This window comes from Polistes dominula, unplaced genomic scaffold (genome assembly GCF_049000335.1).
Source record: "Polistes dominula isolate Pdom_NZ unplaced genomic scaffold, Pdom_raw_medaka contig_15, whole genome shotgun sequence".
Classification (NCBI taxonomy): Eukaryota; Metazoa; Arthropoda; class Insecta; order Hymenoptera; family Vespidae; genus Polistes; species Polistes dominula.
Genome location: NW_028300915.1, coordinates 1,515,231 through 1,540,760, shown reverse-complemented (window position 1 = coordinate 1,540,760; position 25,530 = coordinate 1,515,231). Strand labels below are relative to the sequence as shown.

The 25,530-nt window shown below is 29.0% G+C and overlaps 2 protein-coding genes across 8 annotated transcripts; one reads left to right on the top strand and one right to left on the bottom strand.

Annotated features, from left to right (window-relative positions):
* Positions 1 to 232: 232 nt before the first annotated feature.
* On the bottom strand, positions 233 to 9,822 carry pcx (pecanex). 4 transcript variants are annotated; one of them, XM_089170408.1, is made up of 16 exons: positions 9,489 to 9,822; positions 9,070 to 9,292; positions 8,543 to 8,821; positions 8,114 to 8,466; positions 7,889 to 8,028; positions 7,554 to 7,805; positions 7,221 to 7,480; positions 7,048 to 7,116; positions 3,668 to 6,903; positions 3,115 to 3,576; positions 2,873 to 3,017; positions 2,525 to 2,783; positions 1,970 to 2,323; positions 1,779 to 1,891; positions 1,405 to 1,679; positions 233 to 1,314 (listed from the first exon to the last, which is right to left on the bottom strand). In XM_089170408.1, the coding sequence occupies exons 1-16, from the start codon at positions 9,639 to 9,641 to the stop codon at positions 1,033 to 1,035; spliced, it is 6,855 nt and encodes a 2,284-aa protein (XP_089026534.1). In that variant the 5' UTR covers positions 9,642 to 9,822; the 3' UTR covers positions 233 to 1,032. The 4 variants fall into 4 exon arrangements, with proteins under 4 accessions (XP_089026534.1, XP_089026533.1, XP_089026535.1 ...); XM_089170407.1 differs by having other exon boundaries at positions 9,046 to 9,292; positions 9,489 to 9,821; XM_089170409.1 differs by lacking the exon at positions 7,048 to 7,116 and having other exon boundaries at positions 9,046 to 9,292; positions 9,489 to 9,821.
* A 1,210-nt stretch (positions 9,823 to 11,032) lies between these two features.
* Positions 11,033 to 25,525, top strand: LOC107068210 (mitogen-activated protein kinase kinase kinase 11). 4 transcript variants are annotated; one of them, XM_015324381.2, is made up of 15 exons: positions 11,033 to 11,223; positions 11,308 to 11,542; positions 11,629 to 11,846; positions 11,929 to 12,269; positions 12,375 to 12,555; positions 12,645 to 12,793; positions 12,877 to 13,049; positions 13,153 to 13,173; positions 13,308 to 13,554; positions 13,656 to 13,775; positions 14,240 to 14,443; positions 16,029 to 16,058; positions 19,585 to 19,996; positions 20,204 to 20,539; positions 20,651 to 25,525. In XM_015324381.2, exons 1-15 carry the CDS (start codon positions 11,033 to 11,035, stop codon positions 21,372 to 21,374), a joined length of 3,582 nt encoding a protein of 1,193 aa, XP_015179867.1. In that variant the 3' UTR covers positions 21,375 to 25,525. The 4 variants fall into 4 exon arrangements, with proteins under 4 accessions (XP_015179867.1, XP_015179868.1, XP_015179870.1 ...); XM_015324382.2 differs by lacking the exon at positions 13,153 to 13,173; XM_015324384.2 differs by lacking the exon at positions 14,240 to 14,443.
* Positions 25,526 to 25,530: the final 5 nt, after the last annotated feature.

Below are 25,530 nucleotides of genomic sequence, written 5' to 3'. Positions count from 1 at the left end.
ATTACAGATAAGATGTTATTGGTATTTAATTTACCGATATGTATGTAGAGGCAAAATGTATGGCCCCATGAAATTATACATTCATTAGATACATTTGTGGACGCTTTAATTTTTGCAAATGTTATCTTATTATATACAATTTACAATTCATCCCTAGCAAGTAGTTTAAAAAAAATATAACAAAATGTAGAAAAACACAAATGGTTTTGTTTGTTTGTTTGTTTTGTTGTTGTTGTTTTTTTTTTTTTTTTTTTTTTTTTATGTACAATTTTTCTAATGATGCCTCTTGTTGTTATTCAAATATATTCATTCTATTATTTAATAATAACAGCAAAAATATAGTATCTACTATATCATACCTGAATTATTAAAATTATGTACATTTCTAAAGTCACAAAATTACTGTTTGAATGAATATATATTTACAATTTTTGTCCTATAAAAGCAATATTACAAATTATTTAACAACAAGTAGCATCATATTTATATACTATTTCGTAATTCAACTAATAGTAATATAATACACAATATAGTACAACATGATACAATTTTACTTTGCACTCCGTATAACTCAATAATTCTTTTTTCAAAAAAAAAAAAACAAATAATGAAGAAAAATAGTGTTTCTGTATAGTTGTTGGTTTTAGTTAAAAAGTATTAAAATATATTTGTCTATAAGTAAGTTGCATATGCTCAGGATTACATATTAGTCTATTATTTTTGTTGTTGATATTAACGATAATTCTTGATTCTAGTCAAAGAAGGGATATTATTTAAATGAGAAAAAAAAAAAGAATTATTCTTCAAACTAAGCTTGATTTTTTTGTTTTTTTTTTGTATCAATAACGAATTAATTGAAAAATATTTCTATGACTCAAAATAGTCTCCATTTTTGACTAAGTTGGAATGCATTTACCACAATCGACATTTTAATTATATTATTGTAATATATATATATATGTATATAGGTTAAAAAATTGATCTATAGAATTATCAGAATATGGATTTTATAATATATGGAAAAATATTTGACTAAACTTCTGCACCCAGATCTCGTACACCTTGTTCTGCTATTGGAACATATTTATCGTCGATTTTAACAAGCAATATAACTTTGTCAACGTGTGACCGTCGATTTGGATCACGATGGTTTGGAGACCAACGATGGACAACACACCCTTCCATTCCCCTTTCTGGTACCCAATGTTGCCAACCAGATCGACCACCTTGCTGTCTCATTTTTTCATCTGGCCAAATCACATCTATTCGACGACCAAGATTAATTGCATCATATACTTGATTTGGGTCCATAATCTATGAAATTAATCAAACACAAATGGTTAGTAGAAAATAAGACAAAATATTCAAGATAAATCTTGATATAGAATATTTTCGTATACTTACACGAACCCTTTGAAAAACTTCTTCTTTGTCAAGTTTATTAGAAAAACTTGTTTCACTTTTACTTTCAGTTTTGATGTCAGTATTACTAAGAAGTCCAGCCAAACTGGCAAGTGTTGAGCTAGTGGGTTTTCCAACGGAAGCAAGTGAACCTCTATTACCACCAAGAGAATTTGTATTTGCACGACCTAAAGAACCACGTCCTGTTGAACCACCAATTTGACATCCAGATTCCATTGATTGTGATCCAGAAGTATTATGACCTGATTGTCCGTATCCTATTATAAAGGTAGATAAATGATTATAATTTATTTATAATTTAGACATAGATGTGTGTATATATATATATATATATATAATGTAATATTTTTACATACCAGAATGGATATTGTATGTAGTCATAGAATATACTGCATCATTTCCAAAACCTCCATCATCTTGAGATCCAGTTCCACCTGATGAACAACCTTGACCACATCTTCTTCTTACTCTGGAATATAAATATTGGTCATATTTTGTATTCATAATATATAATCAATCCTATGTATATGTTCTATTGAGACTATACCTTCGCCACAATTTTAATACAGTCGATTTAATGGTACCAAAACTTAAAGGACCTCCAACTATGGAACATAACTGTTCATTAGTTTCTGCATAACTTGTGGTTAATGGCGAAACATAAATTGGATATCCAATTGGTTGATCACAAGAACTATTAATTATATTTCTTAATGCCTGTTTTGCGTTCTGTATAGAACCACGTTCAGGATTTCGATTTCTTAAATATACTAATTCTTGCTGTTGACCAGCCCAAAGACCACGAACACATTCACGATTCATTTTAATTACTCGAAAGCTTAAGTAACGTTTATTAAGCATTATTACTTTATATTCATCAATGCCATCATCAAGTACATGCCTAAGAAACAATATGTAATCAAATACTATTAAATATCTTACATTTAAATAGTTTAATATACAATGAGTCATAAGAGTATTCGTACCCCATACTCACTGTAAATGTTAAATAATATTTTTTCAAGTTATAGTAGTGGTAACAATATTCCTGTGACTCACTATATCTGAAAAAATAAAACAAAAAAAAACACATTTTATTTACCTAAGTGCCAAAAGACTAGGTGCTCCACTTAAAACAGCATTTCTCCATAAAGGATCAGCTTCGTGACTAATCACAAGATTTTTATCATGATTGTCGATGGCTTCATAAAGAGCACAACATTCTATATATTGTTCCGAACTCATAAAATGATCTTGATGTAATTTCAAGGCCATCCTTACACCTTTAGCTACAACACTTCTCAGTAATTCAACATCATGAAGTACCCATTCGTCACGCGGTGATGTTATCCGAAAATCTCCTGTATTACAATAAAATATATGAATATTATTTTAATATTTTCTAAAGTCAAATAAAATGAAAGAAATATAAATATGTAATATAGCAGACCTTTAAATAGTGCATGAAGACCATATAAAAAGAATTCAACACTTGATACAGTGTTGTGAGAAGCTGCTCCTAAAACTCGTCTTCCTAAAAGACTTAATCCCAGACAAAGTGATACTAGATTTGAATCACGTGTTTTTTCTAATGTCTGAAAATAATATGTACAATACAAGATCAAAACAAACTTAAAAATAATCGTATATTATATATATATATAAAATGAATAGAATACAAAAGTATTATACCTTGTCATGTTTTGTTGCACAATATTGTATCCAATCAAGATAAACATTACAAAAACTACTTCTTGTAATACCACTTGCTCGAAAGTCAAAATCTTCGTCAATGTTCATATTGAAAACTGGGTCAAGATCCGCAAAATTTTTGTCCAATGTTGTTTTAAGTGCATCAGCAATATCTTGATTTTCCAACCAAGTTTTTAATTTTGGAGACTTAAGAGCATAGAAAACAATACTTTTGACATAGTAAGTAATTAATACTTTACGAAATTCATAAACTTGTAGCATGGATACAGCTGAATTATCCGAAATCGAATAACTTTCAAGTACATACTTGGCACTTGCAACTTCCCAAGCAAGCCATCTTTGACTAAAAGCTGCATTGACGCTAAGTACATTTGAAAAATGTCCCATTTCACAACAACAACAATTATCATTGTCTTCAATACCCTCGGATATTGCTTCGACCTAAAAAAAAATAGAAAAAAGGAAAACAACAAAATTAGATTATCAGATTTATAAAAAAGCAATAGTTAATGCATAGTCACATAAATAATACCTCTCTTTGTTGACAGTATGTTCCTTTGAATTCAAGACCCCTTAATTGAAAAGTAACTAAACCATTTCCTAACTGCACTATATGTACTAAACAATTTAGATAATCGGATGCTAAAAGAAAACAATCTCCTTGCTCTACATTACCCCAACGACCAAGAGCAAGATCACCATAAAGACTATGCTGAAGAGACCGTGTTAATTGTTCATAAAATATAGAATTTAAATTATTATCATCAGCACCTAAATTACGATCTAAATGTGATGACATTCGAGTATTTGAATGATCAACTCTTCTCGTTTTATAATCACGTTCCCAAAATTTAACTGGACGTACATACGATGATATAAAAATTGCACTTCCTAAAAGTGGATTTAACGGTGTACTTAACACAGCAGATATACCTGCTTGAAGAAAAAGCATTGCAGAATGTGGAACGGAGAATGGTTGTGCAAAAGCATGAAAAGCACTACCCCAAGTAATCTGCCATGGTGCAATATATGTTACAATAAATCGTATCTTTAATAATAATTCATAAATTTTGGCAAATGCTATACCTGTTACAAAATAATCAACTAAAAAAGTTTCACTTAAATCACGAAAATCTATTTTAAAGAAAAGAACAGCGAAAACTAAAACTAAATAACGAGTTGACGGATCAGAATACGATGAACGTAATGATTTTAATCCGCATACAACTATAATTAATGCTCCAACATTTTCTCCAAATTTTGCTACTATCTTAGATGAGCATTCAGTAAGTGCGCCTAAAAATACAATTGGATAAAGGATATTCCTCTCAAGAAAGCATAAACAAACATATGCTTTTTCAAACCACATGATTTTAACTGGCTCACGTACTTCGAATTGTGCATGTTCGTGACTACGTAAGACAGGTCTAGCAAGACACAACCATGGTAATTGTTTTCTAAGTTGTGGTACTACATAATGTAGAAGAAATCCTAAACAACTGACGATACCCCACAATACAGGATTTAATTCTGGTTGTAAAGCAGTGAATACCGTAGAACAATGAATTCCAAAAGATAAAATTCCAATAACGGCGCAGACAATTAAATCATTTTTCAATCTAGCATTAACAGTTGCACGTAATTTCTCTGGAAGTGGGTCAACTAATTCTGAATCAGACATCTGTTCTCCAACTTTTATTTTTACATCTTTTTTTCTACCAGATGTTCTAATTTTAGCTTCTTTATACGTTGTTGTTAAATTATCTTTATGAGTTGTATTTTCTATAATCTTTGCTTCCTTCTCTTCAATATACATTTCTGGAGGCCAAAGATTTGATTTGACAATATCCCAAATAACACTTGGATCTGAAGATGATCTACTTAGATGATAAGATACAGCTACAAGTAATCCAGCAAAGATAGAAAATAAGATATGTTGTGAAGATTTCGGTTCAGTAAGAGCACCATATGCAAATCCATACAATACAGTAACAGTAATTATACTACGAGCAAGACAGTATATAGAAGAGACCAAACTGGTAGCAGCATTTCCACCAAATAAATGGATATCTAAATGTTCACATAGATACATTAGAAAAGTGTTGATCTGTGGAAATAAACCTAATGAGAATACAATTGGAAAACAAAGAAGAAAAATTAATAAAACATTTCTTATTTGTAATATAATATCACAATCGATAACGCGAAAACCATATACACGAAATTCCGAACTTTTAAAATTTCTTAAAGATTCATTAAATATTAAAATAAATCCCGAACATAGTATATAATACACTGGCCTAGAAAATACTATGATACGATTAAAACCATGAGTGGGAGATGCCGCATCTGGTTGAACTGATTTTAATAAAGAATATTGACAACCAGCAGTTACAAAACAAAACATAAACGCAAATATATCACGATAAAATCCTTGCTGAAGCAAAATTAAACCTAAACCAGCAACAATCACAGCCAATAATGTAGAAACAATTGTTTCTATAACAGTTAAATTACGATCGAGTAAAGCTAACAATGCCAATCTATCGAATCGTATTTTAACATGTGGTAATTTTCCTATCTTCCATTTATAATAATGCCTCGTTTGTTTAGGTTTTGTATCAGAACCATCTAAACCATCTATAAAACGATTCCAAGATAAGCTTGAATTTATATCAGCTTCTTGATGTGTAGGTAATGTTAATACCGGTACACGATTATTGGAATCCGCCGAATAAGAATATAAATTAAAATTTCCTAATAAATTATGTAATCTCCGATTTCTATCTGTTATAGAATCCGAAATAAGAGTATGATGAAGCTGATCACATTCTGGATTTCCTACTGGACATTGACTAGAACTTTCAGCATTTGAAGAAATTAAATTTGATGGTAAGGAATTTTGTATTTTGGTCTGATTACTCGCTGGACTTGATAAAACAGGTGGTGTATCTATGATTACTGTCAAACCAGCAGAATTTAAAGATAAACTGCTGTAACTATTGCTTAATGAATCTGTTAATTCCCAATTTGCATCGTAATGTAAATTTTGATTAAATTGTTGACGCAATAAAGTATTCCATAATTTTTCATTATTACTTGAAGGAATTGGTGTTGCTGTAGCAAGACCAGAACTTTTTTCGTCAAAGGTATATGCCAACCATCCTCCATTATCATCTCGAAAATAATGCACAGCCCCTTCAGATGTGTCGTTATGATTAGTAGCTAAATGACATTCTCCATTAGATATTAAACCAAATAGAGCAGTTAATGGTACAACGTTATCGTCTCTACTAGGCCTTGGCCTTCTATGAGTTCTATTCGAACGTTTCGTACGGCTCTGTCTTGCTCGAGAATTTCTAGTTTCAGAATTATGGTTTGGTCTGAGATCAGATACAGTACCAGACTGAGCAGACAAATCTCTGCCTGAATTTAATAATGCAGCCAATAATGGTGGTGCGGGACTAGGTAATAATGTGCTCAATTCATTATTTGATCCAGTAGTTTGTTCAAATTTAGTTTCTCTTCTATCTTTTTCTTTACGTATTTCCACCGTTCGTTTTGGTTTCGGTCTGATTTGTTCAATGCAAGAGATGTTGTCATCTGTCGTTTCTTGGGTAAGTTTTGGACGGCTTTGCTTTGGAATGGCGCCTTGATGACGTTTACTATCTATTTCCAATTGTGGAAGTAATTTTCGTTTAACTTCATTTTCTATGCTTAAAGTTGTTGTACTAGATGAACCTGAATCTGGTTCTTTTGTATGGAGATCTGTAAAAAAAAAAACAAACAAATTTCTTCATTTTATTTAACATTCGATAAATAGGAAAGTTCAATGGATCGACGATTCATACCAATCATTCTATTTTCTTTTCTACATTCGCATATACTAAATTTGGAATACCGCAAACTTACAATCAGTACTAGCTGTCTGTAGACTTTCTGATGTATCCGTATCATCAGATCGAGTTAAAGTCCAAAATACTGGCAGCATAAATTAAAAGAAGATAATAATGCAACACAGAAAATTAAAAAGCGTTACCCCTTGACAGTCCTTTTTAAACGGAAGTGTTATCCGTTGTACTTACTTTTACTTGTCCATGGTTCAATTGGATAATCACTACATTCAAATAACCAATCTATTCCAACTACACTGCCCGAGTTTTGAGGATCATCTATATTTTTTGTTTTATCATGTCGTTTATCTTTATGTCTCTCTCCGTCAGAATATTCATGACTACTTTGACTCGCATTACTATATCTTCTTTTAACACTAGATTTGGGCTCTTCAAGAAGTGCGTCACGAGAGTTCGCTGAGTCATTGTCAACTATAGTATCACCATTAAATCTGAAAACAATAATGAAATCTTATATTGTTGCTACACATACAAAAATTTAGACTTTGATTATTAAATATTTACCTTGAAAATCTATCGTCAAATCTACTAGTACTAAGACTTCTGTCACGATTAGAAGTGGTAGTGTTGTCATTCGTTGTTTTTCTTGTCAATAATGGACTATAAGAGTCACCAAGACTAAAGCCTCCTGAACTTTCATTAGCAAACTGTTCATCACTTTGTTCTGCTATTGGATGGACAATTTCAGATCCATAGCTGAGATATGGTAATAATTGTAATTGATTTCTTGTTAAAGTATTCTGAGGTAATACCTTTATAAAATGAATAACAGGTTACCGATACTTTGAAATGTTTACAAGGAGTCATTGCATTTAAATTCTATATTGAACACACCTTTTTTAGTATTAATTGTTTCTAGACTTTGTGGATGTAAAGGTAGATTATTATCATCTGTAATATTTACATTTTTGTTAGTGGCACCAATAGTTTCAAGACTTTGTGGATGAATAAGTTGTTGATGTGGCTTTTTAGTAATCACCTGATAATTCAAATACAATAATATTAAATAATGAAATAGATATAACATGTAAAATATAAATAGAAAGAAAAAGTGAATTTATTACCTCTAATGATTGAGGATGTGAAGAAATTTTATTTTTATCCGCATCTTCTTTCTTCGATATTATTTCAAGACTCTGTGGGTGGTCATTTATTAAGTGAGTTTCCATTGGAATTGAGTTTGAATTAAGTCTTCGAACACTTTGATTTGATTTCCAATAAGGATAATCATCACCATGATGTTCTAATTCTAAGGAACTAGTTTGTTTTATCTGGCTCTCAGATCCAGTTTTTCCAAGGCTACCCTGTTTTGAATGACGATTTCTAGAATCTTCGGATGAATGTCTACACAATTTACGTGGACCTGGTCGATCTTCTTCTGCTATTACTACACATTTTTGTCGTTTCAATCTCCATTCTAGATATAATCATTATATGTAATATTTCAAAATGATTTTAATATGACACACTGTAAATAATTATTAATTCATTACCATTTATAATATTCCTAAAACGTGGTTCATGGTATTGAGCAGAAACTAATTCCGCTTCGTGTACATTAATACTTGTTACCATGGGTTTGCTTAATTGCTGTGCTTCTTCTGAACTCTCCGAACTATTTTTTCTATGTATTTCAACTTTTAAATCTATTGTAGAACTAGGTTTTTCTCTATTATATTCCGATGTTATACTATCAGCATCTGCATTTTGTATATTGGACTCGATAAAAGAATTACGTGATGAACATTCCACGGGTGGAGTATCAGTTTTACCTATAAATACCAATTGATATAATAATAACTGATAAAATTCATTACAAAATTGACATAATTATTCATTTTTAATAATACAGAAATAAAACTAAAATAACAATAAAATACAGAAATAAGATAAAAAAAAAAAGCAAAGTATGTTTCAACATTATATAAGAAAAATAAATTTGTTGATCTCATACACTTATATAATAGAAAAATAAAGAAATCTTCCATACAAATACCATTTAAAACTTGAAGTTCTATACCATGATCCACTTGGTCTTGTAATTGTTCTCTATGTTTATTACGTGCCACACGTTTTTTCTCACTTTCAGATTTTTGTTGACTAATAGATTGACCTGGTTCTTCCAAACATTCAGTAGTATCATAGACACAATGCAATGCATGATTTATGCACTTTATTGTACCAAACAATATGACAATGGATGAACAATAAGCTAACCAAACATATAATGTTGGTGGAAAGTACTAAAATAAAATATTTTTAATGTAACATTTAATCAAATAATCATTGAGTAATTAAAACATTAAACAATATGTAAATATAATCACATATAAGATAGTAGTGTGTATTACTGTCTTAACCAATGATAAGCAAGATCTAAATATTATTATTCTTAGACTATTGATTGTAGAATGAATAACATATACAATGATTACTTACGAGATATATTGTAAATGGAAGACAAAGTAAAAATAACCAGACATAGAGATGAAAGGTATTTGAGAAAACATCGAGATGTGGATCGTAAAACCAGCCTCCTGTTAGGCTCGCCCAGACGCCTTGTCTTAAAATTTCCAGCGTTTGCGAACCCATACCAATAGTAAAAGCACTTTTTCACCATTTTCCCATCACTTGACGATCAACGGTTATATATTTGTCTTATCCTCTCTATAAGAAAAAACGCGTGGCAAAGTAGAATGTGACAACGAATCTCAACATGGTCTTTCTCTTATTAATCAATGGATTTGGCGCACACGATTCAGTGGCTCCGCAGCCATCTTCATTTTTCAGATGATCGCGATCATAAACCACATGGTTAGAGAGTGGATATATAACTTTTTCTAATGACAAATACAACAACAGTTATAATCATAAGTTTATCGTATTTTTTATATTGAAAATGAAATAAAAGTATTATATGTCAAGCACCAAGGGTATGAAAACACGTGTGAGATCGTTTTGAAAAATAGATCGATATAGTGTCGTCGTTTTCGTGTGGCCGCCGTTCGAATTGTCATCGTTGCATTGAGAACAGGCTCTGTTCTGTGTCGATGGTACACTATCGAAGAATCGCAGTTGCATTAAAGTTGGAAAGCCTTTCGGATATCCACCCGTGAATCGCGGTCGAACGTATCACGACGTCAACGGTGGGGCCGTCAAACGAAACATGGCGTCCGTTAGGTTATCACTATGAGCGCTCGTCAATTTGATCTTATTAAATGTGGAATTATCGTTTAACCTGCGGACTGACGCGGAGCGTCGCGTCCTCGTGGAGAGGAACACGATGCTTTGAGAAACACATAGAAGGCATATTCCTCGACTAACCAGAAGATTTTTAACCGAAAAGGAATCCTTCTCGTCAACAGTGGCTTGTGGGTATACACACCCTGACGCGACACTTCGGTGGAACAATTTCAAGACAACTTTTCGTCATTCCACCTATATCGAATTATTGTCCAACGATTACGTCGTGACAAAAAACAAAATTGACATCACTTTTGACAGCCCTTATGTGACGTCGGTGAATTCCTCAGCCAAAATGCCGGCCCCCTACTAAATTGTTTTTATTCACGGGGTGGTAGCGATAACGATTACATTCTTTCACCCCGGTTATTATCGTGAATATTGTGTGTTATATCGAATTCTCATTTTAATATTCATATACTATGATGTTTAACAACTTGTATCACAACCATGTATCACGTTTACACGAGCATTATTAAAAGTTACATGATACATAGGTAAAAAAGTTATTTTCAAAGTCTGATAACTTTTCTAAGGACTTTATGCAAAATGAATAAATGAGAGAAACTCATTGATATAACTTTGTTCAATTAATTTATCATTTCAATGGGGAAACCTTGAGATAATACTTTTTTGTTTTGTGTGATGTGTAATCAAAGAGACAAATTATTGTCTAGAGGTGCAAAAATAAGAGACTGTGATTTGCACGGACTAAAAGACTACGGAAAGTGTTGATCCATATGCCGCCGGCCGGGCTATCGGCAAGGGGCTTGTCTACCTTGATGGACCACGGACAACCAGATGCTCGTCATCGGAGCGAGCGGTTTTTACTTTATCCAGAGAATGGCTCCACATATTCTCATACTTCTAGTACAGCCACCTTGTCTCCACGATATCAATCTGGAAACAGAGGGAACAATCATTCCACCAGGTTGATCATCATTTTGTATTAGTTCAATGGTTGATTTGTTATAAGCTATTACGTATCAAAGTGATTTGATTTGTTCCCTTTTAGTTACGGATATTTATATGGACGAACGTCCAGTAACAATATGTCAGACAGCAGTGTTTCTGATACACACAGTGGTGGTACGGCAAGAACTGTTTCCCAACAAACTAGTCCATCTCATGGAACGCATTCATCATCTCGTTCACGACAAGATAATAGCTCAACTATTTTCACTGCGCTATATGATTATGTTGCTCAAGGCGAAGATGAGTTATCTTTACAAAGAGGTGAAACTGTTGAGGTATGCAATATATATGTATAAATATAAATATCATAACAATATTTATGATATTCAATGTAAACATAATATTTTACCTATTGTATTAGGTTTTGTCCAAGGACTCGAAAATCTCTGGCGATGAGGGATGGTGGACTGGAAAAATTCATGGCAAAGTTGGTATTTTTCCAGCTAATTTTGTTGCCGAGGTAGAGAGTATCGATAGGGTATCATCAGTGATTGATAAAGTTCAACCAATTGAAATAGATTTTGAAGAATTGCAATTAGAAGAAGTTATTGGTGTTGGTGGTTTTGGTAAAGTGTATAGGTATGATACATCACAACTATTTATTATGAATAATGTTAATTAGTAAAAGTAAATTAATGTTGTCCATTTTTTATGTTATCAGAGGGTTTTGGCAAAAACATGAAGTAGCTGTGAAAGCAGCACGCCAGGATCCAGATGAAGAACCTAGTGTAATATTAGAAAATGTCAGACAAGAAGCAAAATTATTTTGGTTATTAAAACATGAAAATATTGTGCAATTAGAAGGTGTTTGCTTGAAAATGCCAAACATGTGTCTTGTCATGGAATATGCTAGAGGGGGTAGTTTAAATAGAGTTTTAAGTGGTAGAAAAATCAGACCGGACGTTCTTGTAGATTGGGCAATTCAAATTGCACGTGGTATGGATTATCTTCATAATAAAGCACCTGTCAGTCTTATTCATAGAGACTTAAAAAGTTCTAATGGTAGGTTAGGTTATGTGTTATATTTAATACATATTTTTTTTCTATAATAATAATTATTATTAAATTCAACAATTAATTTTAATTGTAAATATGTTTTTATTATAGTGTTACTAAGTGAACCTATTGAAAATGACGATCTTCAATATAAAACATTAAAAATAACAGATTTTGGATTGGCTAGAGAAGTTTATAAAACCACACGTATGTCAGCTGCAGGAACATATGCCTGGATGGCGCCGGAAGTTATTAAAAAAAGTACTTTTAGTAAAGCTAGTGATGTTTGGAGGTTAGTTAGTTTTCAAGTTTACTTAATTTTAATTTAACATTGATTTCATTGAAATCTAAACAATTAAATTAATAATTACTTATTTATAGTTACGGTGTACTTTTATGGGAATTGTTAACTGGTGAAACACCCTATAAAGGTATAGATGCATTAGCTGTAGCTTATGGTGTTGCAGTCAATAAACTGACGCTTCCAATTCCATCAACTTGTCCTCAACCTTGGAGGTGTCTCATGGAAGGTAAACATTCAAAATAAAGTATAATTCTCATTGATATGTTTTACACAATATTACAAATATTAATACTTATAATTGCAATGCAGCTTGCTGGTCATCAGACAGTCATTGCAGACCTGGTTTTGCGGAAATTTTATTAGCATTAGACGAAGTACGTAGTGCATTTGCAGCAACACCACATGAATCATTTCATACGATGCAAGAAGATTGGAGGCTTGAAATTGAACAAGTTCTTCATGGATTGCGCATGAAAGAGAAGGTAATATAATTGTATTATATTCATAAATAATATTCCGATAGTAACGTAGTATAATGAAAATACAAAAATAATATTTAATCATTATGTTAAATGCTATACAAAGGCATGCCGTTCTCTTGAAGAGGTAAGATAAGTGTTCTTAACTAGGATGTGTACAATAATATGAATTATAAATTATTTTTTAATGGGAAATATGTTAAAGCACAACAATTTATGATTTGTTTTATTAAATTATTATACTTTTTATTGCTCTCTTAGGAATTGCGCTGTAGAGAAGAGGAATTGACAAAAGCACAAGTGCAACAACGACAACATGAAGAAAATTTGCGACAACGAGAACAAGAATTAGCGGCACGTGAAATAGATTTATTAGAACGTGAATTAACAGTCATGATAATACAACAACAAAATACACCTACGCCGAATAAAAGGCGTGGTAAATTTAAAAAATCTAGATTAAAATTAAATAAAAAAGAACCAGGAAGTAATATTAGTGCTCCTTCAGGTAAATCATATATCTCTTTATTTATTTATTGCATTTAATCATATTGTTTTGTTTATGTAATTCTAAAAAAAAAAAACATATATGTTATATCTGTTATTCAGATTTTCGTCATACGATAACTGTTCAGCATACGGCCTTAGACAGAGGGAAAGGTAGAAATCCATCAAAACCAAACAGTCCACCAGGTTCACCTAGTATTCCAAGACTTCGTGCAATTGCATGTGAGTTAAAAATTATCTTAAACTTTGTGAAGTCACAGTATTATTCATGTTATTTTATTTTCAAATTTATACAGATGTGTTTTTATTACATATGATCATAATTTCTTAAACATAATTAGATGTTTCCAATGTTTGCGCTTTGTAGATATATTTATACTTATTTTATATTTTTCTTGCCAAGCATGGTGTGAGCAAAAGAAAGTATTTATGTAAATTATTATTATTATTATTATTATTATTAGTAGTTCCTCTATTTTTCTTCTATTTACAAAAAAAAAAAAAAAATAAAGAACATCAGTTTCTATAATTATTTATGAACACAGAATTACATGAATGAAATTTTGTTTAAGATTACAAATAAAGTTTGAAGAATAAAAGATAATAAATGTAATAAAAGAAAAGGATAGGAAATTTGTAGCTAGTATTAGTAGAGTAGCGTTTTGTTTTTTGTCTTCCATCTATAGTACCAGCAGATGGAGTTAAGGGTAAGACTTGGGGACCATCTACTCTTCATCAACGAGAGCGTGGAGCTATAATCACACAACCACCAAATCCTGCATCGCCCGGTGGCAAACGTTGGTCTCGTTCTGCGCCAGATCTTGAAAAGACTCCACTGCGTACAGCTTTGCTGGCAAGCGCACATCGTTCCCCGCTTCTGCAAGAAATAGGTAACCCCTCCTCCAGAAAATTGTACTCCTCAGCAAATAATTTAATAGCAAACAATCAGCCAGGATGCAGTTATAATGATATTTCCAAAAATTCCGATAATATTATGCAGAGCACAGGTACGACACATTATGATATAGGGGAGGACTTTTGTATGTTGGATAATGATATATATGAAACAATGGTTATAGAGCACAAACAACAGAACAATTTGAAGACTCACTTTTCAGAAGAGCACTCAATTATTTTAGATAATTATACGAAGATAATGCCTACGGGTGGAAGTGTTTTAAAAACAATGTCATCTAAATCTCCAAAATATGCACCAAACGAAGTAGAACATTCCTATTCTACAAATTTTGTTCAAAGTGTAGCATCTACTTTGGTAGGTACTGCAAAACGTGTTAAGAATAAAAAACGTGATAGAAGCAAATCAAAAGAATCCAAACGTAGAGATAGTTCAGAATCACGATTAGGATCATTAGCTGATTTCTTTCGTTCTCCATCTGGCTCGAGAAAAAGTTCATTAAATTCTCCACGTAGTACGGAAAGAAAAAATTCCGTAACCATTAAGATCAACGATGCAGATGGTTTAGAATCAAGTCCGGAAAATTCGATAGGTAAAAAATCGCATCACAAATCACGCGTCTCTAGAAGTCCTTTAAGAATGTTTAATAAGGTTAAAGCTTGGGGTAGTCGTGATGCCCTTGATGACAAATCAACAACTGTTAAAGTTGAATATAGCGTTTTGGAAAATATGATATCATTTCCGCAATTTAATCGACGTGATTCTGATCAAAATAATGTACCGAAATTTTTAACTGCTAATTCTCGCGAAGGTATTGACTTTGAGAGTTTAGAATCGGAACTTTGTAATTTTGATTCGGAACATTCGAACGATAGTTCTAGGTCGAAAAATTCATTAAGTTATTTTCAAGAGAACAAATCAAATAGGCCTCCAATGTCACTTGACAATGTTATAAGTACATTAGAAACATCGTCTAATCAATCTGATCAATCGTTAGATCGTAGCTTTGATCCAAATTCTTTGTTCAATCAAAAATCCAAAAGTAACGAATGTTTATATAACCCGGTGAAAGATGAAATTAATAATGTTACTTTTGCTTCACCCAATTGTTCTTCTGTTCAAAATTGTGAACATTCACATCCTGATGGTAGTTCAAAGACCATTTTATCAGGAGTTTTCAGAAAATTCTGAACAATTTCAAATATCTATTGATCCTATCATTTTTCTAAGAGTAAACATTGTTTTTTTTTTCTTCTTCGAACAAACGAGATTTTATTAATGATTTTTATATAGAAGATTTTTATTAAATATATATATATATATATAATAATTATTATGTAATAATAATTAATATATATATATATATATATACAGATATATATTATACTAAATGATTGTATAATATCAATCAATTTATATTTTAAATTTAATTTTTAATAATATTAGAATTTTAAAAACTCTCGAAGAAAATCAATTTTATGAGCCAATTTCTTCAGTTAATAATTATATATCTTGAATTATTTTTTTATTATAACAAGCATATCTTCTGTTTATCACAGGCCTTTCTGAAGAAAGCATTTATCCCACTCGTAAGTTTTCTCATAATATTGCAAGAATTACATAGAATATATATATATATGTAAAAGTTCTTTTTTTTTTCTTCTTCTTCTTCTTCTTCTTCTTCTTCTTCTTCTTCTTTTTTATTTATTTTATTTCTTTATTATTTTTTCGTTTTTTTTTTTTTTTTTTTTTTTGTAATTTTTTTCTTTTTTTTTTTCCACAAAGTTTTTATGTAATGTAGTGAAGCAACGATCTCAAAATAGAGAATGTGTTTTTACTTTCATAACAAAATATTGTTATCTTGCTAAGTTGTATTACGTAGATTGTGCTTAAAACTTGATCATATAAACGTAATGCATGAAATACAACACCACAATCAATGATTTTCTTGTCATTGTCCTACTGCTCATCATACAACAACAATGCTCCTAGATTATTATCTATTTATGTAAGCTATTTTTTTCAGATATATATTTTATAAACAAAAATCGTGCTATATTTTTTATTTGATAAATGGAAAGGTGTAGCTCTGCCTTTTTTTTTTTTTTTTTTAAGAATAAAAATCATTTAAAAAAAAAAAAATTAAAAAAAAAAAAAAGAACAAGAAATCACTTAGCACAATATGTACTATTTTACATTGTTTTGAAAGAAAAAAAAAGAAACAAGTGATTTTTATAAAACTTTGGTGAGGGACCAGGCATAAATTTAAGTAATTTTATAAACAATATTACAAGTTGGTGTCAATAATATAATAATATAATAGGCTGAACTTTATTTAAAAATACAATTCACAATAAAATATTTCATTGAGCTAAGATTATTATTATTATTATTATTATTATTATTATCTTTACACGTGATTGCCGACAATTGCAGTCTTGCGTTTGATATTCTAAAAAAAAAAAACAAAAACAAAAAAATCCAAATATAATCTATAAATTATTTATTGCCTTTAATGTAAGCTGATGGGAAACAAAACAAAACAAAACAAAACAAAAAAATGAGAAGCTCAAAAAGGAAAAAAAAAAATATTGCAGCCTTTTCTGGTGTTGGTTCTTTTCTTATATTATTTGGAGTATATAACATTCTAACAAGCAGAGCTAACAATCTACTACTATGTGAAAAGAACTTGTGCGCTTCTGCCATTACAGCAGTTTTACTCTAATAGTATTCCAGTGTTTTAGAGCGTTAATTTGAAATTTGTTGTGTCTATCTTTTTTTTTTTTTTTTTAGTCATAACAATATAAAGCTTTTTTTTTATAAGTCACAATTAGAAAGATTTACTTTATGAGATGAAATATATACTGTTCATAATTAAAAGTAGTCATGCTATTATTTTTATTGCATTAATTAATTGTGCATTTATTAAATTAATTTTGCACATTGTTTTTACTTGTTAGAATAACTTTCAGCGATTTGTTTTTTTTAGTATTACTTACAAGTAAACTTCGAATATCTTTAAAAAACAAAAACAAAAAAAAACCAATTTGCACACATCACATTATTATTAATATTATTATTATTATTATTATTATATTATTATTATTATTATTAATATTATTATTATTATTTATTATTATTATTATTATTATTATTATTATTATTATTATATATATATGGACCACAAGCACACACTTGTATTTAGACATAGAAATTTTTTCAATAAAACCTTTTCAGTTGGACACATTGAATTTTGTTTTTTCGTTTTTCTCTCGGGTTTTTACGCTCGGTCCTGTAATTTCATTTTTAATTTTCTTCTTCTTCTTTTTTGTTTTTTTTTCTTTCTCTCTCTCTCTCTCTCTCTCTTTTATAAATAGAATTAGAAAAGAAATATAATATATAGAAAAAATATATTTTTGTTGATTGTATATATATATATAACAATAATTGTAGTCACATATATAATATGTCTCTCTAATATGTTTATAAATACTTGCTTTTACATTACTTTATCATTGATAAAGTATAAATGAATGGAATACGTATTGGAAGTAAGAATAAAACCTTACTTACTTACTTTTCTTTATTTGAATCTTAAATACTATGGGTATATATATATAAATAGAAATAACCGAGCGTAAAAAAATTCCCATGCATGCTTCCAGTAGAAATCCTAATTAACTCCAATTGGGTTTGGTCCTTTTCTATATCCTTACGAACGTGAATTGATTCTATGAAGCAAGTATATTACACTACTATTGCTCTATTTTTTATATTCTGTATATTATCATTTACAGAATATGAAAAAAAGCACAGAAAGGACTGTTAGTTATTTCTAATTTAATCAACTTAATCATCAATTCTTAGAATATATATATATATATATATATATATATGTCATAATTATCATTAATATCAAGAGATATGCTTGTAACTAAACATTTACAAATGATCATAATAATTAGGTTTTACGCATCTATATTTACACATCTCTGCTTACATAGAACTTTTTCTTTATATTGCACTATTATTGCATTTATTAAAATATCTGCATTTGTTGCGTCATCGTGCATGTTGAACATATATTTTTTTATTTTTTTTTATTTATTATTCGATGTATATGCTAAAATTTAAATATTGAACCAAACTATATATAGATACTAAATTAGGAATAGGGTATATACTTTGAATAAATTATTAAGATTATATTTTTAATTAATATGCAACTTTTGCATATAACAATGCATGCATTGTATGAGTATAAATTGAAGCAATATTTTTACCTATATTAATGTTTATCTATTCAAGGGAAAAATTGCAAAGTTTTGAGTCTCAAACAGAAAATCCTTCATCATTTCTTTTTTTTTTTTTGTAATAAAAGTGAATGTTATCAAAAGAAATAGTTTTGATGTTAAATTCAAAATTTGTCAACTCACCCAAGATGAATACATTGTATTATCACATTTTATATCAAATTCAATACAAAAATACTAATATCAATTAAATAATTATTTAAATATATATATATATATATATATATATATATATATATATTACATATTTATATATTTAATATTACTTGCTTTGCTATAAATATTCTTTACTAATTTAATTTTTTGTAACAAGTCAGGAATCTCCTATTAAAATATATCAATTAATTATATAATATCTTAGATATTTTTAATTTAAATAACATTATTAATATTATTATAATTTACTAATCAAATCCTTAATTGAATAAATATACTTAACTTATATTATATTTTTCAAAATCTAAAATATGCATGTGTTCATACATTATGCTTATAAACAGTTTTCTTATTTTTATACTGTTTTGTTATGAATTAATAAGAAATCTTTAAAGGTAAAAATTACTATTGGAATAATCAAAATTTTATATTAGATACTTCATAAAGGTAAGAGACACAAATTGAATTTGAAAAGCGTTTGTTCAATAACCATTGTAATAATAATAATAAAAAATAATCAATCTCATTTGTCACATATATTCAAACTTACTTTAAATTAAGAAACTAAAATATTACTATGATTGTCAATAAATCATAAGATAGACAACATATTTATTATTATGGAAATATGATTGTTTTTTTATAGATTATACAGCATTACCATCTGATATCTCAACCGAATGGGTACCACCGGATTATTCGTTAACACCTGGATTGACTGGTCCTTACATCATGCCAATGCCTGTTCCTATGCCTACTCTATACAATGGTGAAATGAAAAAACCAAAGTTAAGCATAATTGAGCTGGTATTATACAATATCGCAGCCATGTTGGCTGGTGTGGCGACAGGGTATGATGTACGAATGTCAAACATATCTCCAATTCATCCAAGACTACATCCACGATTAAATGAATGCGAAGATGATATACCAAGATGGTGGTTACATGGAGATTTTGGATCAAATCGTAATTCTAGTTACCTTGGCCCTGACTATGAATTTAGTTCGAGCAGTGGTTATCCTCATAATACTTATCATGGACCAGCTCGTCATTATAGGTACACCTCTATGGTCTGAGTGTAAACTTCAAAACTTTCAATGTACAGTAAAGCTTCGATTATTGACAAACAAAATACATTGTGTACAAATAGACAAATACTTCAGAATAATAGCAGCGTTCCAATAATCAAAGCTCTATTGTATATCAATAAAATACATTTTTTAATCAAAAATTAACTTTTATTAAATAATACTTTTTATTGCAGGCCATTTTTGAGTAATATGGGTGGTATTGCTCCAGGTCTTCCTCCTAGTGTTATACCAGATAAACCTTTACGGTTTACAGATTCACCACAACATTATGTCAGTAGTACAGGTTCAAATGCCCCAACACCAAGCCCACGTAGAAAAAGTAGTAGTACAAGTAATGAGGATACATACCCATCTGATACGGGTAGAGTTGAACGTATAGAAAGGGCACCTACAATTTATTTAGGAAATGTTGCACCATTTCCTGATTATGGACCACCAGTGTATTCAGTTGTTCCATCGGTAAGACGTAATCAACCTGAACCATCTTATTTTGTACATCCAGATTATCAGTAAGTATTTTCATATTATTATTTCAAAAATATATTCTATTGAAATTTCAAGAAAATAAATCATTTATCTTTGTATGTTTTTTGTTTGTTTTTGTTTTTTTGTTTTTATAGTGAAAGAATGTTAGACTGTGCTGAATTTCCACATGCATATGACAATCCAAGTAGTATAAATAATACTGCTCGACCTGCATCAAGACTTCCTTCGTACACACACCATCGCACCTCATCGAACGTTTCCAATGCAAGTACATCAAGTCAGAGTAACATTAATCCAACATTTCGTTTAGAGGATGAAGAAATTTACTCTTTATATCCACCAGGTTCCTATTATCCACGATCATCAAACATTATCTCAAATATAGCATTATATAATTCTGGTATACTTAATCATGAATATGGTCAGACATTTATATCCCGTCAAAATTCTCACGAATCAAATTCGAATTCTGGAGAACGTCCAAGTAATCTCGAAGTAGTTACACGTTTACGTTCGAGTTTGAAACGATCTAATTATTCTTATAATTCTCCAAATAAAGGTACAAGTAAAAATAATTCAGGATCTTGTACGCCAACGAATCCAACACCACCAGATTCATTAACGTCGGAAGATTCGAGTTACGTTTCAGCAAAAGATAGTCAAATTTCTATAAGTAGAGTTAGATTTTCTCCTGTAACATTTGATCGAGAAGTATCGCGCGATATTAGGGAAACATTATTAGATATTCCTGTGCATGGACAAACGCAAGATGCGACAGTACCTTTACAAGCTAATCGGCGTCCGAATAGAAATAGAAAACCAAGTATCTCTGAATTAGAAAGAGAATTTTTATCATAGCACTGGCTTATTTAAAATAATGGGAAGATAGCAAGAGTTATTAATAGCCATTGTAATAATCTATTCATTTTGAAAATATCATACACTGTAATTTTTGTGTAATTGAGAGATTCGAATGGAATGTGCGGCGAAATACTTTAATAGGGAATGTTATAAGGGCGATGTATTTACGATCTACGTCATTAAAACACTGCCTCTTGTAAAATGTTTTCATATAACAATATATTACAGAAGATCTTATACACTAAGAATATTTTACATTCCAGTTTAACTTGTTAGTTGAGATAATCAAGATGATTATCTAATAAGATATTAATCTATTTATAATGAACAAAGAATCATTGTGTCTCTTGCATTACAATTTACATTACATAATAATTCATGAAAATAATAGGAATATATATATATATATTCAAATGACTAATAAACAACTACATTTATGTAGTATGGTTTAATGAAACAGTTTCATATATTATTTATATCTTTATATATACATTCCATATATATATATATATATATATATATATATATATATATATATATATATATATATATATATGTGTGTATGCCTTATTAATACTGATTAAAAAAACAAAGTGAAAACAAATAGTAATATGTATATTGTTGTATTACAATTTCGATTGACTTCAAAGTAAAATTATATTACAAATGTTTATTAGACTTTTTATATGTTCATTTAATTAACGATGGCTGAAATATCGATCTATTGTTTCCTAATTAGCACGATTATATACATAATATGTTGTAATAATGTTCAGTATTGTAGTAATTAACATTCCAATGAAATTTATATAAGTTATATATATATATATATATATGTATGAATATTAGTTTTTACAACTATTTGTTATACACTTAATTCACATCAGTAATTCTTGAATTATTCGTAATATCATTTATAAATAATTTCTACTTCCATTGTAATATTTATTTTCAATCATAATAGGCACTGAATTATGTGGTATTTAAGATGTTTTTATATATATATATATATATATATATATATATATATATATAAAATAAGTAATTTTAATATTCGGACAGTAAAAAAAAAAAATTGTTTTTGTTATCCGAAATTTAAAATTACTCACTGTAATAATACACAATGTTATTATATGATGTATTTCGCCGCGATTTCTAATATTATTTTATTATCTTCCCATGTAAAATTACAACATACAACACAATGAATATGCATACTCATTCAAATTGAAAGATATTAGGTATATAATACTAAATAATAGGTATATATATATATATATAATAAAAAGTTGTATAGTAAGAATTTGTATGTACTTATAAATTATCATTGAAGATAAATTATGTACCACCCAACTGAGACACTTGTCAGAGTACTTCTTTTTTTATGTAATACAGCATGCATTGAACTGGTTAGTGTGCCTGTAGATCATAGTAGTCAACATGCATAGTACTCTACAAATGATACAGTTATATAGGGTACAATCTGTTTATAAGTGATTTTAGAATTTAAACAAACCTCATATAAATAATAATCGATATTGTACATACAAATAATAAGCACTAATTGATAATTATCACTTTATAATATTAGATATTAACTATGCCTACATTCCTTGTACAATTTGTATAATACATATCTCTTAGGCGCATATAGAATTAAATCAAATTATACTACATACACCTTAGAGATATGAAAGCCAATAATAGTAATACAAATGTGCATATATATAAAATTCGATGCACCACATCAAAGAAATGAATTTTCAGAGATGATATAATTCTTTCAATTTGATATATATTACAATTAAAAAGTGTGTGAAAGATAATAGTGAATGTGTCCATTCACTTATAAAATATACTTATCAACTACTAAAAGAACTAACTAAACATTGTAAGGATATGTATTGTTAATTTATTATTAATAAGTAGTGCCTGAAATTATTATATGGTACGCATAGTGAGTTGGATTAGATCAGTATTCATCCCTCACATATAAGGCAAAGTTGCTACATGAAAATTAAAGTATGAAAGTATAAACATAGGAGACAGTTTGTAGTATGTGCTCATACAGTGCAAAATTCTCTTATATATACATATATATATATATATATATATATATGTAGTATGAGAGTGCTACAAATTTTAGCAACAGGTAATAATTTAACATATGATTTTAATTTAATATTAAAAATCAATCAAAATCTATTTATATTTTACGTATATTTTAATACTATGTTTTATACAAATCAAAAGTAATTTCTTTATTTCTGTAATTAAACATGAAATTACATCTCTCAACATGCAAAACATAGAAGGGGCGGGGGTGGGGTGGGGGGAAGAGGGGGGGAACTTTTTTTCTTTATAAAATAGTACAATTGGATAAACATGATACTTTCCTGATTGATAAATAATCAGTATTCTAGGATAATACTGTAATGTACATAAAATACAGTAGGAAATATAAAATAAAAAGGAAAGTGGTTCATCATAAAGCATCATTTTTTTACAATGGAATGTTTTTAAATTGTTGAAGTTGTAGTAGTAATACTATAGTTTTACTGATAGATCGAACAGATCTATTATATTAATATCAACGGTATATATTATCTATAAAAACGTATCTCTGAATTAATTTGGTTTAAAATGTGAATATGACGTTTCACTAAAGAGAGATTTTCTGTGTTTTTTTTTTTTTTTTTTTTTTTTTTTCGTTAAGAAAAGATTTATGGAAGTTCAGTATGCATTTTTATCTTTGTTAAGTACAGAAAAGTGACACATTATTATTATTATTATTATTATTATTATTATTATTATTATAATTATAATATTAAATAAATCATTTAAGGAGATATCTTGTGCATTTTATTATATACATATACAATATGTAATATATAGAGAAAGATTTTTTTTTTTTTAAGATCAATTGGTTATAACACATAATAATCTGAAGCTGAATAATTAATTTATAATGGGTATACCTTTCTGTGCCATACAAAGACATTTTGCGGTGCTAGTATCACATATTTAATGTAAGTGACAACACACACACACAAACAACATACACACACAAAATTCAAAATGCTTCCAAAATAATCGAGAAACAACATTTAACAAAATTTTAAAATGCTAAATATCAATACATAGTTATGATAATTTAATTCTATGAGATATAATGTTCGGCAGCTATAGATGTATGAATTATATTAATGGCGTCAAATTCGCCAACTGTGCTAGTCTAAGCTATATTTATTTTTTATATATTATATATATGACTTGTTTAGATTAAATTATATAGACGAAGAAGAAGAAGATGATGAAGATAATGAAGATGAAGATTAAGAAGAAGAATAATCAGATTTTGTATTCTATCAGATGCGATATTTAAACATATTCAATGGTATATTTAAAATAAATTACACACACACACACATATAAAATAATAATAATAATAATAATATTTATCAGTTATATTAAAATTATCCTTTTTTTGGTCAACAGTATTAAATATGTTTGACAAAATGTTCAAATGCTATATGCTGCACATAAATATTATTTGCAGAAATAGAGTTGTACGATTTATATTTAAATTCTCTTTCTCTCTCTCTCTCTCTCTCTCTCTCTCATATTCTTAAATATATGACCAAAATCATACACACATAGAAGAGACATACACCATAAACATACACACACACAAACATACTGAAAAACTATCTCTCTCTCTCTCTCTCTCTCTTATAAAAATAAAATTCAATTGTAAATATATATAATGATATATAACTCACATTGAAACTTGCATGTGTTGCTTGTAATCTAATAATTTTGTACAATAACATTTATGACCAAGAAATTAACTGTAAATGAAATGTCTGATTGAACACATTTGTACTGTGATAATTCCCCCTCATGTTTGTACGTGTACTTGTCTGTAGAAGAAGGATAATGTAGTTTTACTTAATATATATATATATATATAAATATATAAATAATAATTTTAATGATGATGGGGAAATATCACAGTTCTTCAAATATAAACATATATATATATATATATATATAGATCATTCTCATAAAGTTACATTTTTCTTTTTGTTTATTAATTTCTTGTTTTTACTATGAACAAGGCTTATATATATATATATATATATATATATAT